The 14962-nt window shown below is 53.0% G+C and overlaps 1 protein-coding gene across 4 annotated transcripts in view; it reads left to right on the forward strand.

Annotated features, from left to right (window-relative positions):
• Nucleotides 1-8584, forward strand: part of MACROH2A1 (macroH2A.1 histone) — an 84018-nt gene extending 75434 nt beyond the window's left edge. For all 4 annotated transcript variants that reach the window (XM_055431447.2, XM_055431445.2, XM_055431448.2 and 1 more), the window contains exon 9: nucleotides 7803-8584. In XM_055431447.2, coding sequence (XP_055287422.1) covers nucleotides 7803-7968 — 166 coding nt within the window. In that variant the 3' untranslated portion in view covers nucleotides 7969-8584. The remainder of the gene's footprint in view (nucleotides 1-7802) is intronic.
• The last annotated feature ends 6378 nt before the right edge of the window (nucleotides 8585-14962 follow it).

The raw sequence follows: 14962 nt of genomic DNA on the forward strand, positions 1-14962 counted from the left end.
CGAGTGACAGTAGGCAAACAAATCCCACCTTTGGCTCTAACCCCCTACCCTATAAAAGAAACGTGATCGTCCCCCCACGATGCAGCATCTTAGGACTGCTCATTTAAGGTGCTCTCTGAAAAGAGCATGCTTTGAGAACTCTGCCATGAAGAAGGTGGGATGGCTGCCTCTGAGGCTGTGTCTCACTGCCCGTCGCATCTCCAGGCTCCTTCCTCCCCAGGGTCTGAGCTTCAGGCCTCTAGAAGCCTCACCCTCTGGACAGGGCACAGTAGCAAGTGGAAAGTGGCCTTCAGAGCTGCTGCAGCCCAGGGCGCTGTGTCGGCAGGTGGCTGTCCTGGGGCATCCTGCGCACATGGAGAGCCTTGCAGGGTCTCTGCCATCGGTGCCCCCAGTGCCTGAGGAGCGTGGGCTGTGCAGTGCAGCGCAGGTCCAGCACGCTAGCGCTCCGTGCTGCAGCCAGCCACACTGTCCTCTGGGGCCAGAACCATTCCCTATGCACAGAGAAAGCTGCTCTGCTCAGAGCACTCCCCTTCCAAACCCACAGGAAGGACATGTAATGCTGCTTCCCTGAACAGTGCCATCACTGAGGGTCCCACAGCCCAAGTGCCAGGGCCGGTCCTGGGACATGTGCTTGAGCAGAGCTTAGCCGCTATACCCAGAAGGCCTTGCCTATAGACAGACAGGCACTGTGCGCCAGGGCTTCCCAGGGGTCCGGTAGTCACACTAGAGGACCTGATACGGGAAAACTCTTCCCCTGGAGCCTCTGCCTCTCCCCGTCCCCCTCCAGCAAGGACAGAAGGCGCATCCCCCTGCTTCCCCTCCTGGAGATGAGCTATGGGTGCCACGCCTGCCCTCTCTGGCCATGCAGTTCTGGGCAGTGGGAGGGGGCACGAGGGCCCCACTGTGGAAGTGGGCTCTCTTCTGGGGCTTACTAGCGAAGCTGGTGTGTGGGAGGAGGGACCCTGAACAGAGGACAAGTGAAACTGCACGCCGCCCCAGGCTCGAGTTCTCATGCTCACCCTGCCCTGTGCTGTAGCCCCTTCACCTCCAAGTGCAGGGAAGTCCAGGACTGACGCCACTGTTGTTTTGGATTGCCGTCTGTTTTGCTAGTTGCCCTACCTCTTCATTCTGTTCTCTTCTGCCAGAAGCAAAACTTGACCTTCATTTTAAAAGTCAATACCATGTAACTGCATATTGAAAAGAAAGCCCAGCTGACAGAGCTAGAGCATCTAACAGCCCTTTCAGTTGGTTCAAGAGCACCTGCCAAAGACACGGCGCCCGTCCTGAGGTAGTCCGCAGGCACCCAGCAGACCGAATTTCCCCGGAGCTGTGGAGAGGGGTACAGGGGCTGACCCTACTCGGTCCCAGAGTTCTTTCAAGTGTTTTGTTTTTTTTTACAACATGCTCTTGGATCTGAGCATAATTAGCCAGCTTCCTGCTTCTCCCACTTTCCCATCCTCCCACAGAAATTCTCTTCTCTGGCATGGCTCTGCTGTTTGACCTTTTGGAAAGTGAATCACCCTCTCTGTCCCTGGCCTGCCTTATCAGCTAGTGAGGCTAAGGGACTGCCCTTCCTCACAGACGGTTCTAAGGCACAGTTAATTAGCGTTTCGGATGCACTTTGATCTACTCTGATGAAAGGTGCTTCCGAGGAGAGAAGCAATAGAGGAATCTTTATTGGAGGTAATAATTTCACGCTCTTTCATATGACTATTGGGAAATTTTTAATTGAAGCATAAAAGTCATGCCCATAAAAAGAGCATCTGTTATTACAAACTTATTTACATTTTTCACGGAGTAAAATGTTTTAAAAAATAATCAGTTGAAAGCTTTTAAGAGGGCAGAATGCCAAAGACAAGCACATGTGCATTGCCGCCCGGCCCCACATCTGTGGGGCAGACCTCGCCCCACAGAGCCATGTAAACAGCTGCCCTCCCTTTCATGAGCAGAGAATGGGATTACACCAGAGCCGGCCAGTAAATCACAGTGGGGTTTAGGAGGGGAAATAAAACAGCTTGTTTGTGGCATCCAGTGTCTCCAGCATAAAAGTCATGGTGGAATAAAAACAATATAAATGCAAACATGTTGGTGAAGGACTGTGGGATCACTTTCTCTTGGCCAAGGCCTGGTGTCACAGCCGTGTGGAAGATGACCACAGCCCTGCACTGCCTTCCTCCAGCCCCCAAGAGTGGGAGCCAATCCTAGAGCCCAGTGAAGGCAAATGAGACCCCACAGTGTAAGCCCGGGCTTGGGAAACCGCCTCTGGCCCTCCTGTCCTTGGGCATCCTGCTCACAGTATTTATGGATCCCCCCACTCCCTCCACTCTGTTTGACATTAGGGGACGACCCCTCTCTGGAGGGGCAGTACTTGGGGAATAGCTAGTGTGGGGCTTTGATTAAAGTCTCCTTAGATTTATGAGCCTAAAAAGGAAAGCCAGTTTGTTTTCTTCAAACTACCATTTATGGCTGTTCATTGAGTTTCAGGAGTGGTGCTAAACCTTCTATCTGCAGTAGCCTCACAGCAATCCCACAAGGTGAGCAGCACTGTTAATTCCACTCAAAAGCAAAGAAGGGGAAGCTTAGAGCGGTTAAGTCACTCACCAGAGGTCACACAGCATGTGCTTGTAGAGCCAGCATTTCATCCGAGGCCCTTGGCTTCAGTGCTCTTGATATTACGTACATGGAACCCCTGCCTACTGTCCCCTCTGGTCAGCCTTGCCAGAGGATCACACCACTCCTTGTGCACTCTCTGTGGGAGTACAGTTTAGAGTACCTTGGAAACACTGCTTGGAATTTCCTGACCTGCCCAGGCACAGCATCAGCCTCCCTGCTCCCTGGGCATGGGCCTTAGAAGACAAATACAAAGAACAGAGACAAACTCTATTGGGGAGATTTACTTACCTGATCCCTGGAGAGAAGGTAAGAGGCCTTGGGGGGGTGGTTGTGTTGCCCTGGCCTGTCTCTGGCTTTGGAGGCATTGTGTTGGATGCCAATGCCTTCTGAATTTTAGCTTCACCCTCTCGTAACCCACCGCTCTCAGCCCGGACCCTGAGAGCCTGGTCTTTACCTCTGAATGGAGTTGTCTCTGGTTGGGGAGTTATTCAAAGCCAGACAGCACAGGAAGGCCCAGGAGCACGGGGTCCCTGTGGGGCGACAGACACTGCCCACACAAGCTACCCTGCCCTATCCATCTTCAGTTAATAAACAGGTGGCCTGGTCCAGTATGCAAACCAGAGTCCGTCTAGGAGCCGCTTTTGTTCTTCGCCTTCAGGCTTGGGCCTCTAGTCTTTGTCCCCCCAGAAAATCCATCTGGGCTCTGCAGCTCCCAAGACATAGCCTCTCCCCACAGGAGTCTCTGGGTCCCTGGTCAGCCTCCTCAGCACTGCCCCTGGCCTGCAGCTGTGCAGGCCTGCCTTACCCAGCCCTGGAGGCCAAGCTCACTGGAAGCAGGGACGCCTGGCAAAGCCCTAAATGAAGAGGGGCTCAGCCCAGCTGGAGGCAGGAAACCCTCTTCTGGGCCACGTGAACCCGAATCTCTGCCGTCCAGATGGGACAGTAGACAGCCCCCAGCCATCACTGAGTAGGTGACCAGGGAGGGCACCACACGGAGGCAGCCCATGGGGTCCACTTGCAACAGCCATGGAGACTGAGGCCTCAGACAGCTTCTTAGTCTGGTCAAGACAAGGCAATAAGAAAAGGTCAAAGTGTAAGGTAAACTCTCTGAGGGGTGGGAAGCCCTTTCTTACAAAGCAGCTTAAGACACTGAACATAAGCACAGCCGGCGGGGCCAGGGCCGCATGGAGCATGGGGACTCCCAGCCCTAGGGGGAGCCACGCCTGCATCCCCATCGTCAGCACCACGTGGCACCTGCTTCCCAGTGGAGGGAGCGTGTGCTGAGAGAGCTCGGCATGATTCAGACTGGAATCTGACTGCACTGGGAGCCCGTGTCCGCCCTCGCTCTAGAGGCGGCGGCGACTGGTCTTGGCCAGGAGGCAGACACAGCGCGGTGGCGGTAGAACAGAGTGACTGGAGAGGAAGACCCCGCCAGGCAGAGAGCCAGCGGTTATTCCACCCACGAGGGCGCCCAGCCAGCCAGCCCATAGCCAAGAGATGAGTGAGACACACAGAGGTGAGCGCCTCTCCCCAGACTGGTCGGTGCTGCGCCGGGAGGGCCGACGAGCCCCTGCCCACACCACAGCCGCCACAGTCAGTGGCTGACGGCCCTCCAAGAGAACTGGGTGCCACAGGCCTGGACAGCGGCCCTCGGGGGCCTTGACTGCAACTTTGTCAGCAGAGACAGCAGTGGTCACCCAGTCCCAGCCGTCACAGGGCCTGGGAGGCCATTTTCCACGTGTACCTTTAGAAGGACCTTTTGTTCCCACTTTATAGATGACACTATTGATTGAGGGCTCTGTGTAGTATCTTGTTCAATGAGCACAGCCTCTCCAGGTAATAAATACTTGATTACCTGCCTTATTTCACCAGGTGGGGAAACAAGGCACAGAGCCAGGGCCAGGCTGTGTGGGGCTCCAGGCTGCGGCGTGCACACAGCTGCCCCGTTTTAAGGGTGCAGGGCTCTGCCTGTGAAAGCGTCCACTTACGCATTCCATTCTGTTACAAATACTTCTAAGTGTGCCTTCTAGAAATCGTTTTGAGGCCCTACCTGAAGACAAGAGGAAAGCCACTGCCACCTCCATTCCTTCCTGGTGGCCTGTGTGGTCCAGAGTGGCCACAGTCCCATGGCTGGGTCTCTTCTTCAGGCTGTGACTGCCTTGGACACAGGGCTGGGTTTGTCAGCAAGAGGTTTCCTGGAAACAGATCACATTCATAGTCAACCAACAGCAACCCTGCAGGACAAGCCAGATCAGCCCGTGCTCCCTTAACAGTGGGGCATGCAGGCCTGGGCACTGCAGCTCTATGACCTTTGACCCCTCCCTTTCTCCCCACTTGTAGGGTCTTAACCTCCGACCCTACCCTACAAGCTCAGATTATTAAGTCCACCCTGACTGCATCTAAAATAGTGGCTCTCAGAGCATGGTCCCTGGGCTCACCTCATCAGACTTCCTGGCTGGAGCCCAGCAAACTGCATGTTGGCCATCCCTCCATAATCCTGATAGAAGCTAAAGTGGAGAACTGTTGACTGAGAGAAACAGGGACTAACGTCCCTTCAGTCAGAGTCACACCTCCTCCAGGACAGAGGAATGGGAAGCTGGGGGAGAAGGTCTGTGTCAGAAAGCGCTGGGCACGGGTGCAGTGGCTGGCCTGCTGGGGGCGCCCCAGGGAGGCCCCGCCATGTCTCTGTAGCAGAGCCAGCTCCAGTGGGGCACACGCCAGAGGTGAGCTGCGACCATCAGGCCACACGACAGAGGCCCTCACTTCGGCCCACCTCCCCTGTGCAGGTGCAGGCAGGGACACCCAGGAGGGCATCGTTAGTAGGGTGCCTGGGGCTGGTGGAGCCTGGTCTTGGGCTTCCACTGCAGGGGCAACACCTCCCAGTGCTGCCCGGCCCCTACCCAGCCAGATGGTGTGTACAGGCCGAGCTCTGCCTGATCAGAAGCCCCTGGAGTTCCTGGCCTGAGTGCAGGCTGCCCCCCAACAGTGGGTGGAGCTCTGCGGTCCTGCCACCGCCCTGCCGCGACCCCACTCCTGCCTGTCTGCCCAGCGGCAGCTGCCTCCTCATGCTTTTCTCATCAGGATCAGAGCAAGTAGTATCGTTTTAATTGAGTTCTCCGGACAGCATCTGTATTTACAGCAGGAAAATAAACATTTGCTCTCAGTGAGATGCTTCAAGTGAGCCCTTATTCGGGTGACCCTGGGACCCTGTGCCTGCACACTCGCCCCCAAAGTGGGCCTGGTCCCCCTTTCAAGAGTGGGGGGTGGAGAAGGAAGGGTAGCCCATCCAGGGTGTGAGCTGGGTGCCCCACAGCACACTCAGCTGAGAGAAGCGCCAAAACAGAAGGTCGGCTTTACCTCATGCAGTCTTTCCAGGCTGCGTCTTTCCTGGACAGCATGGCCTCTGTGCTGCTTGACTCCTGTGGGGGGAGTCAGGGCAGCTGAGCCAGGCTTGTGAGAATAGCTTCTTCCCAGGCTGAGCCTGCGGGTCCTGGAGTGGGGATGAGAAACTCTTCCTGCACTGTTCCCACCACCCTCCACTCCAGGCCGCCTGTTGATCACCCCAATTCTGCTGGTGCACAGAGCCCCCAGGGGGTCCTCAGGTGGAGGCTGCCTGTCTGGAGCACCGTCCTGGCCAGAACACCTCTGCAGCTCTCCCTCAGCTTCTGACCCTGGTCTGGTCACAGGCTCGTGTATGCTGGCTGCCTGGCAGGAGTGCCCTGTGCTTGGGGCGGGGGACCTGTGAGGGAGCCCCAACTCTGGGGTGCACCGACTGCAGCCTGCAGGCTCCTCTGCACAGATTGGGAACAGGCCTGGGGTGGTGCCCGTGTCATCTAAGAGTGAACTTCACTTCGGAAGCACTCAGGAGTTAGTAGCGGTTCATTATCAAGCTGAGTGAAGCCCTGTTTGATCAAAAGCAAGTTGCAAGAATGGTTTTCTCCTCGGCACTGAAAGGCTCTGAGTGCTGACAAGAGATTAAGTGTGACCCTCCAAAAGAAGCTAAGGTGGTGTACATCTCACAGCGCTTAGCGAGTGAGCCGGGGAGAAGTCCTGTCCCTGACACATCTGAAAGCCTCTCGCCTGGCGGCAGGTACACCATTCGAAGCAAAGTCCCAACCAAAACCAGCAAGTTGGTCCCGCACTCCAAGGTCAGGTCAGATGGAAGACGGTAGACCTGCAGATGAGCAAAGACATCCCCGTGGATTCCAGCCCCTCACTCTTGCCCTCAGTGTCCTGAACTGTAAACTGGGGTCAGTAAGAGCTTGAGTCCAGGGCCACTGGCTCCAAAGGCCACATCATCTCCCCTAGACTAAGCCTAGTGCCACAGTCCTGGATCCTGTGGGTCCCGCACCTGCAGTGTTGCCCAGGAATGGCCCGGGCACACACGGAGCAGAGTGCTTATCCTATTAGTCCTGCTTTCAGATTCTTGCCTGAGTTCTGAGCCACATGACATTTACTTTAAATGGAACTGTATGTGAATTCACATCAGTTTGGCCTGGAGACTTGAATGCTGTCCCTTGGGATAAAGAGCCTACTTGTCCCAGCGTTATTCTCTCACACAGCTCCCTGACACTCATGCCTACGGGGTGTCCAAGCTGGTGTGTGCTGGGAGGAGGATACTCAGCACCCATGAAATCGGAAGGCCCGTGGGGAGGGTGCAATCCTCTACCGCAGACAAGACAGAGGCTGGTACTTCGTGGAGAAACTCCAGCCTCCATTGCCCCTGAGATTGAGCACCCCGGGGAGCCTTTGGGAGCCTGGGCTGTATCTCAAGCCCCATGCTAGTCCCAGTGATGTTGGGAAGAGAACCATGAGTGTTCACACTGCCCACAAGAGACAGCACAACCCCCACACGCCACGAAACACAGACCCTGTCGCCTTGCTAACTGCCTCTCAGAAAGCTTCATGGCACGCCCTCTGTTGGAGCACACAGTGTATTCTGCAGGCCACAGTTCTCCCCGGCCTCATCCTCCCCCGCCTCCTCCTCCTCCCCCTGCCTGGTGGCACTGGGCTCTCACTCCTGTGTCCGAGCAGCCAGAGGTCGAGGGCCACTCGTGAGCCCTGACACAGCACCAGGCCACCGCAGCACAGGGAACTCAAGGGGCTCCTGGAGGGAGGAGGTGGCTGGGGAGGGCGGACCCGTGGCCGCCATGACCCCTGTAATTGCTGAGCCCACCTCTCTCTCGCAGGAACGGTTTTCCGAAGCAGACTGCAGCTCAGCTGATCCTGAAGGCCATCTCCAGTTACTTCGTGTCCACAATGTCCTCCTCCATCAAAACGGTGTATTTTGTGCTTTTCGACAGTGAGAGTATAGGCATATACGTGCAGGAAATGGCCAAACTGGACGCCAACTAGGCTGAGGAACTGCAGGCCAGCCCGCACCATGCCCCCGCCTCCAATTTGAAAGAAAGAAAAGAAAAAAAAAAAAACCCTCCACTCCTAGTGGGAGGCGGGAACCCTTTCATTTTTTTTTGCCCCCAGTTTTGCTCATCTAGGGAAAATAAGGTTTTGGTTTCCAGTTTAATTGTTTTTGACCTTCTAAAATGTTTTTATGTTAGCACTGATAGTTGACATTACTGTTGTTAAGCACTGTTCCAGACCGTGTCTGACTTTAGTGTAACCTAGGAGATTTTATAGTTTTATTTTAATGGAATCCTGCCTGACGCAGAGCAGTGGGGAGAGCAGCGTCTTCTACGTGGGGCAGAGTGCAGGAAGCCCATTTTGTAACCGTGTGTCGTGGTGCTTTATTGTACACCCAGTGGCGTTCTTTTTACTATAATGTTCCTTTTTCCTCCCCTCAAGAAGAAAAATCATGAATTTGCAGCAGACTTAATTTTTGTTTACTTTTTGTCTTAATGTTGGATTTGAAAAATGAAAGATTTAAAAGGCAGAACAGAATCTGTTGTCCTTAATTATATTTGCAATTTGGAATTTGTGTGAATTGATTTAGTAAAATGTTAAACTGTTCTGACTGGTGTGTTCCAAGTTACTGTGTCCTTGAGTCCTAAGTCGGTTTCTCTCATCACAGGAATGGGGGACCCTGGGTGGGGCAGCCCACCCCCGAGAAATACTACAGTGGTCACTGCACCCTGGGGTAGGGAGAGCAGCCTCAGACCCTGATGGTCTCTAGCGGGGAGTTCATATAAAGTCTCCTTTCATCCCGTGACACCAGGCAAGGGTGAGATCCCATTTCATGGATGAGAAAGCAGATGTTCCAACAGCCATGTGGGTGGCAGGTGGCAGGCTGGTCCTCCAGTCTGGATCTCTAGACTCTGAGCTCAGCTTTCTCCTGCCACCTCCTCCCTCCTGACCATCTCTCTGACTCATGGCTGGACCCAGATCCCCTGGGCCACTTACTTGCCAGATGGAGTGACAGAAGCCTTGAGCCCTCAACCCGGGCCATGCTGGTTCCTACAGGATGGAGTCCCTGTTACTGGGAGCTTTCCAAAGGCAAGGAAGGTGCTGTCACCAAGGCCCCCATCATGCTGTCAGCTTTTACACGCCTTCCTACAGCTGTGGGTGTTTAGGGATGATCCCTACCACACTAGAGTAGCAAAACTCTATCTCAACTTGTTAGCAAAATGCAGACACTCTGTTCTGCAGAAGGTATATTCACCTTAATCTAAATTTGCCTAAAAGGCACAGAAGACTGCTTTTGTCAGTTTAAAAAAGAAATGTGCCTGATTCTAAAGCAGACTTTACCCAGAAGGAAATACATAGCACACTGCATATCTTGGATGAAAGTGAAGGATCATTTTTCCTTTCCAAACTGTGCCTAATGAAATAAAAATAGAATTCCTAAGCCATCACACAACCAGCCTTTTCAATGAAAAAGCAACTACAACACTTCTCACTCAAACCTGAAAGATTTTTTGAAATCTTCCTAAACATAAGGTGTTATTAAGACTTACATTTTTTTCCCCGAGATCTTTACTGTGTCTAGATTACATATTCCTACTTATTAATTGTATTTTGGCAAAAAGTTTTTTTAAAGATTCATCTTGAGATTAACATATACACACTACCATATATAAAATAGATAATCAAGAAAGACCTACTATATAGCACAGGGAACTATTCAGTATGCTCTAATAACCTAAATGGGAAAATAATCTGAAAAAGAATAAACACATGTATAACTGAATCATTTTGCTGTACGCCTGAAACACACAACATTGTTAGTTGTCTATAGTCCAATATAAAATAAAAAATTAAAAATAATAAGAAAAAAGATGCATCTTAAAATGATATCACTCCATCAGTAATATCTGCACACATCTGCCTGGACAAACCATACTGAGTAGCCATTCACCCAAGAGTGTTGTCTGTGCAGATGAAATCTGTGATGTGGACGCTGTGGCTTCTAGGAGCTGGTTATGTACTATGTGTCAGGCACTGTATTGGGTCTCTTACAGGTATCATTCACTCTGTCTGTGAGAACCCTGAAGGGCAGGTCCTTTCGTTAGAGCCATTTTACAGCTGAGAACACACTGGGAGAGACTGAGTACCTTGTGATCACACTGCTAGTAAGTGATAACCAGATTTAAACAGAAATGCTGATCACCCTGACAGGGCCCAAGATGGCACAGCAATCAGCAACAAAGAGAGGCCGTTTGGCCTTGGTGCCATTTTCAACTCAGAGCCTGAAACACAGATGGAACAGAGGTTTAAGTAGTTTCTCGGTAAATGGCATTTCCTTCGCCCTGGAAAAGGAACACCTTAAAACCAGTGCTGTGTTTATCAGAGATCATCCACTAGATGTCACTCAAAGGATGGGAAGCCAAGAGAGGAAAGAGCTGCAGGTTTCTGCTCTTCGAGTTTGCACAAAAGAATAGACTGCATTCGTCAGGATTTGTGTGAATTATTTACCATAATCACCTAAGTGTTTCTAAACTTTCGATAATCCAGAGTGTGTTGTGCCCCTGAAATGTGGGCTCACTGAAGAAATTCTTTTCAGTGACACTGAGGGAAAGCACGCCAACCCCTCGCCTGAGATCCCCATCCTCTCTAAACCACCCCGTCTGTTTTCAAAACTGAGATCAAAAACTGTTCTCTGATGTCAGCCTCATGTTTACAGGGAAAAAAGAAAACAGCTCATTACTTTAAAAAAAAAAAAATGGTATGAGTGCAAGGAACCACTTGAAACATACACAGACCTCAAATGAAAAGACAAGTCTGCAGTTAGTAAAATTTACCAGAAGTGAGATTATTCTGGGAAGGGAGAAACCTGCAGCCTCTGCAGAGGTAAGGGCTGTCCCAGCCTCCCTGGTGCTGTAAGCTGTGTTGGAGGCAGGCTTGCAGTGAGCAGGGAGGGAGCCACTCGCCCCACGGCCACACGGCCACCACGTCTGAGCCCCGGCCCAACCTCAGGATTGCAGCCAGCAATGCAGCCTGTGCCGGTGGCTGGGCAGACCACACCCCCTCCTGCTTGTTTCTGAGGAGCAACCTTTGCCCTCGGCAGCTGGGCTCTGCCACGAATAATCCAGACGATTTTGTCAGAAAGCCTATGAGCTTCCTTAAATGACATCTGAGATCTAACACAGTGCCATGGCTCCAACTGGGACCACACTGACAATAATAATAACGTGTGTGTGTGTATCTTCACACATGTGTACTGGCTCTCTATATCCATCATTTCATCTACTTCTCATGGTAAGCCTAGGAGGTTGATCACACCCTCCCTATAGATGAAAAAATTACAACACAGAGAGGTGAAGTGTATCCCCCAAGCTATCAGTGGTGGAATGGGGTTGGAACTCCGCTGTCTGTCTATAGATAGTTCCTCCTGTCCCCTATGCCCTGGGGACTGGCCCTTCCTGTGGTATGCACTCCCAAATTTTGCTCCAGTGAGACATGGCTTCTTGCCTATTCAACTGCTAGGTCCTATGCAGCTGGCCTGGGGGGTATACCCAGAACCTGGATGATAGGCAAACAGAAACATGTATTTAAAACAATCCAGTGGTTTCCCAGGTGGCACAGTGGTAAAGAATCTGCTGGCCAATGCAGGAAGATGCAAGAGACTCAGGTTCATTCCCTGGGTCAGGAAGATCCCCTTGAGTAGGAAATGGCAACCCATTCCAGGCTTCTTGCCTAGAGAATCCCACAGACAGAGGGGTTGGTGGGCTACAGTCCATGGGGCCACAGAGAGTCAGACACAACTGAGCACACAGCACACATGCACAGTAGGCTTCAAGGGCTCACTGGGTGCTTACTCTGAATAAGGCTCAGGCCAGGACCTCCTGCAAGGACAGGTGAGACGCTGCCTCAGCCCAGCAGCGTTGGTGATCCACAGACTGAGCCACTGTATGGGCAGGGGCTTGGCAGGGGAATCTGCATCCATGGGCTTACAGCGCTCAGGAAGACTCTCTTGGAGCAGACAACCTACAGCCAGGCTGTGTGGGGAAGGTTGGAATCTTCTAAGCCAAGATAGCCGGGAGATAGGGACGAGTGGCCGGATGGCACACAGGCATCTCTGTCCCAGCCGGGGAAGCTCACCACGTCCCTGTGCTGGGAAGCCTGGGTCTGTGGCCTGCTCACAGCCAGGCAGCCACGCCAGCCCTAGTTCTGCCCCATCCCTGCCCCCAGCATGTGGAGCTGTCCATCCATGGGTGTGTTTACCTGGGTCAGGTGACTGTGTTTGGTCCTAGATACAGTTAGCCCTGACAGAGAAAAGAAGGGAAGAGAAGAGCAAAGGGAAGGGAAGGGATGGGAACAAGAGACGCACAGTAATTGCCCTCTCTCATTCCACTACAGCCCTCAAAACCCTGTGGCTCCACGGCTGGTCTGTTCTTGAGTCTGGCCTTCCTGGAGAGGGGAGCAGCCTGGACCAATCGATTCAGGGGGCTGGTAGCCCCCTCGTTTCCTTCTGTCATGCAGGCTGCATCCTCAGTCACCGTGAGTGGTCCAGCTCTTCTCAGAGGCCACGGTGGCTGGGGGATGGCGTGGCCCGTTTATTCTTTAGCAACCATGGTGTTTAATTTTCACGGCCAGGCGCCACTGACCAGTGTTATCTTGGGGCCTGGCCTCGGTGCCGCCTCGAAGTGATCCACCTGAAGGCACTGGGGGTGGGAGGAGGGTCCTGGGCCAACCCTGGCCGAGAAGAAAGGGAAACGTCAATGGCAAAGGGTGAGGCCGCCTTTTCTTTGGCTTTTCTCCCATTTATAACCCGGCCCGTTGTGTTTGCTTCTGGGGGCCCCGATATCAAAATAATATCGCATGACCCTCCTGACAGGCAAGGCAATAAAACTGTTCATTAATCCCGGCCCCCATCACCGCCCCTCCATGCTCCTCAGCAAAGGTGTGTAAATAGACTGGCCTTTCCCTGACCCCTGAAAACCAACCCAGCCGGGCGCCTTTGTCAAACCCAGAGAAAGAATCTCAGAAACTCCCTCCATAGACGGCACTTTCCCCTCACTCCCCTACTCCCACCCAAGAGACCCACCATCACGCACGTGTTCACTCACACCCACGCTCCCACGTTTACATACACACCCTCCCACACACACGCATGTGCTCACTCTCACTTACCTAAGATGGGAGACTCCAGGCCCGGTGAGTCAGAGGGGGCAAAATCAAGTGACAGGCAGAGAAACATCCACCTTGAACAGAATCAGCCAGGACTCTCTGCTCTATAAGACAGCTTACCTTCCTGCTCAGCAAAGCCCTCCCTGGCCTGTTTTACCCTTTGAATGTTCATCTTCTGCTAACACTCCCTTGAGCATGCTTAGAAGGGGCACCCACTGCTCGCCAGAGCCCGCTGGGGCCCAGCACCCACAGCAGAGGGGGCACTGTCACATGCCCTGGCTCACATGCCAGGGGTAATGTCATCACCGGCTAGAGGCCACCCCAAGTCCTGGGCACAGACCTGGTATCACAAGGTAAAGGTCACCGTCTGCACTGTGGTTTTATGATGACACTTCAGGGAGGCTTCCTGGGTTTGATCCCTGGGTCAGTAAGAGTCCCTGGAGAAGAGAATGACTACCCAGTCCAGTATTCTCGCCTGGAGAATCCCATGGATGGAGGAGCCTGATGGGGTCGCAAAGAGTCGGACACGACTGAGTGACTAACATTTTCACTTTTCACTAGGGAGGGCAGAAAGCTCAGAGTCCCAGGACGACACCCTCCAAATCTTCTTGTATCTAAATTTAGGAAACCAGAGCCATGACCCCAAAACAGAAGAACATGGCCCCAGGATGCAGGTGACTCAGGTGAGCCGGTCACATGTGCCTTGCTGGCAGGAGTCCCTTCCAGGCCGAGTTCTTGGACAGGCGACCTTGATCCCAATGACCTAGGATGTCACATGGCCCTCAATTTCCATATACAACCTTCCCACAGATAAGCCTGGCCTCCTGGGCAAGAGCCCTGGTCTCCTCCTAGCCAGGCTGATGGCACAGTCCCCGCCAACCAACAGGGCTGGCCCAGGGTGGGCTCCAGGCCTGACCTCGACATGTTCACCTATGCACACCATGCCCAGGATGGCTGGGAAACATGATATTTCTGTACCTTGAAACGACAAAGCTTCCTAAGCTTAGGAGAATAAATTAGAGTTGAGTTCAAGGAGGCTCAGCTGCGGCCGATGGGCAAATTGATTTGCTTTCCATCTGGGAGATTAAATTCCACTGCCCCAAAATGGCAGCAGGGTAATGAGCTGTCAGTCAAACACTGCAGAGCTGGGGCCGGGCGCCTAATTGAACCCTGGCAGCTCCTCATTAGGGCCCCTCAGGTCCGAGCTACGGATTCCCACCTTGAGACGGCCTCTGAGCCCCAGAAGAGAAGGCACTTACTTACTTTGTCCTGCCACACAGCTTCTATAAAGAGATGCCACCTTGGGCAAAGGCTGGACCAACTTCAGAGAACTCAGACTCAGCCAAGTACTTATGACATGCTTGTCAACAGCCACTGATGGCCCCTCCAGGATTTAATTATGAGCAGATCCTAACACCTGGAGGATGCTAACAGCATCCATTGAGGTGATACCCAGGGAGCCTCAATTCCTAGGGGCCCCTCAGCTGAAACCTCCTCTGCCTCAAGTGTCCCCAGAAACCCCAGGGCTTCTCAGAGGGCAGCACCCCGAAACCATCACCATACCCATCACTTGGCCCTTCCCAGCATGCAAGACTTGCGTACACACAGAGGGTTCAGTACTAACACACCCAGGGTGATGGTTGATGTCTCCATTCACAAAACGGTTAAGGATACGAGACCATCCATGGAAGTTTTAAAAGCTGTCTTCGAAGTCAATAGAGGCCTGGGAATGGAGGAAGGCTGGTCGTGCTATCCAGCTTCACCTTCCACCTCCGCCCCTGTTTATACCTGTCCTGACTCTGTTTCAGGCCAGTCATATCTTGCT

The sequence above is a fragment of the Moschus berezovskii genome, chromosome 8 (genome assembly GCF_049115385.1).
Source record: "Moschus berezovskii isolate FMDL1 chromosome 8, NW_MosBer_1.0, whole genome shotgun sequence".
NCBI classification, from domain to species: Eukaryota; Metazoa; Chordata; class Mammalia; order Artiodactyla; family Moschidae; genus Moschus; species Moschus berezovskii.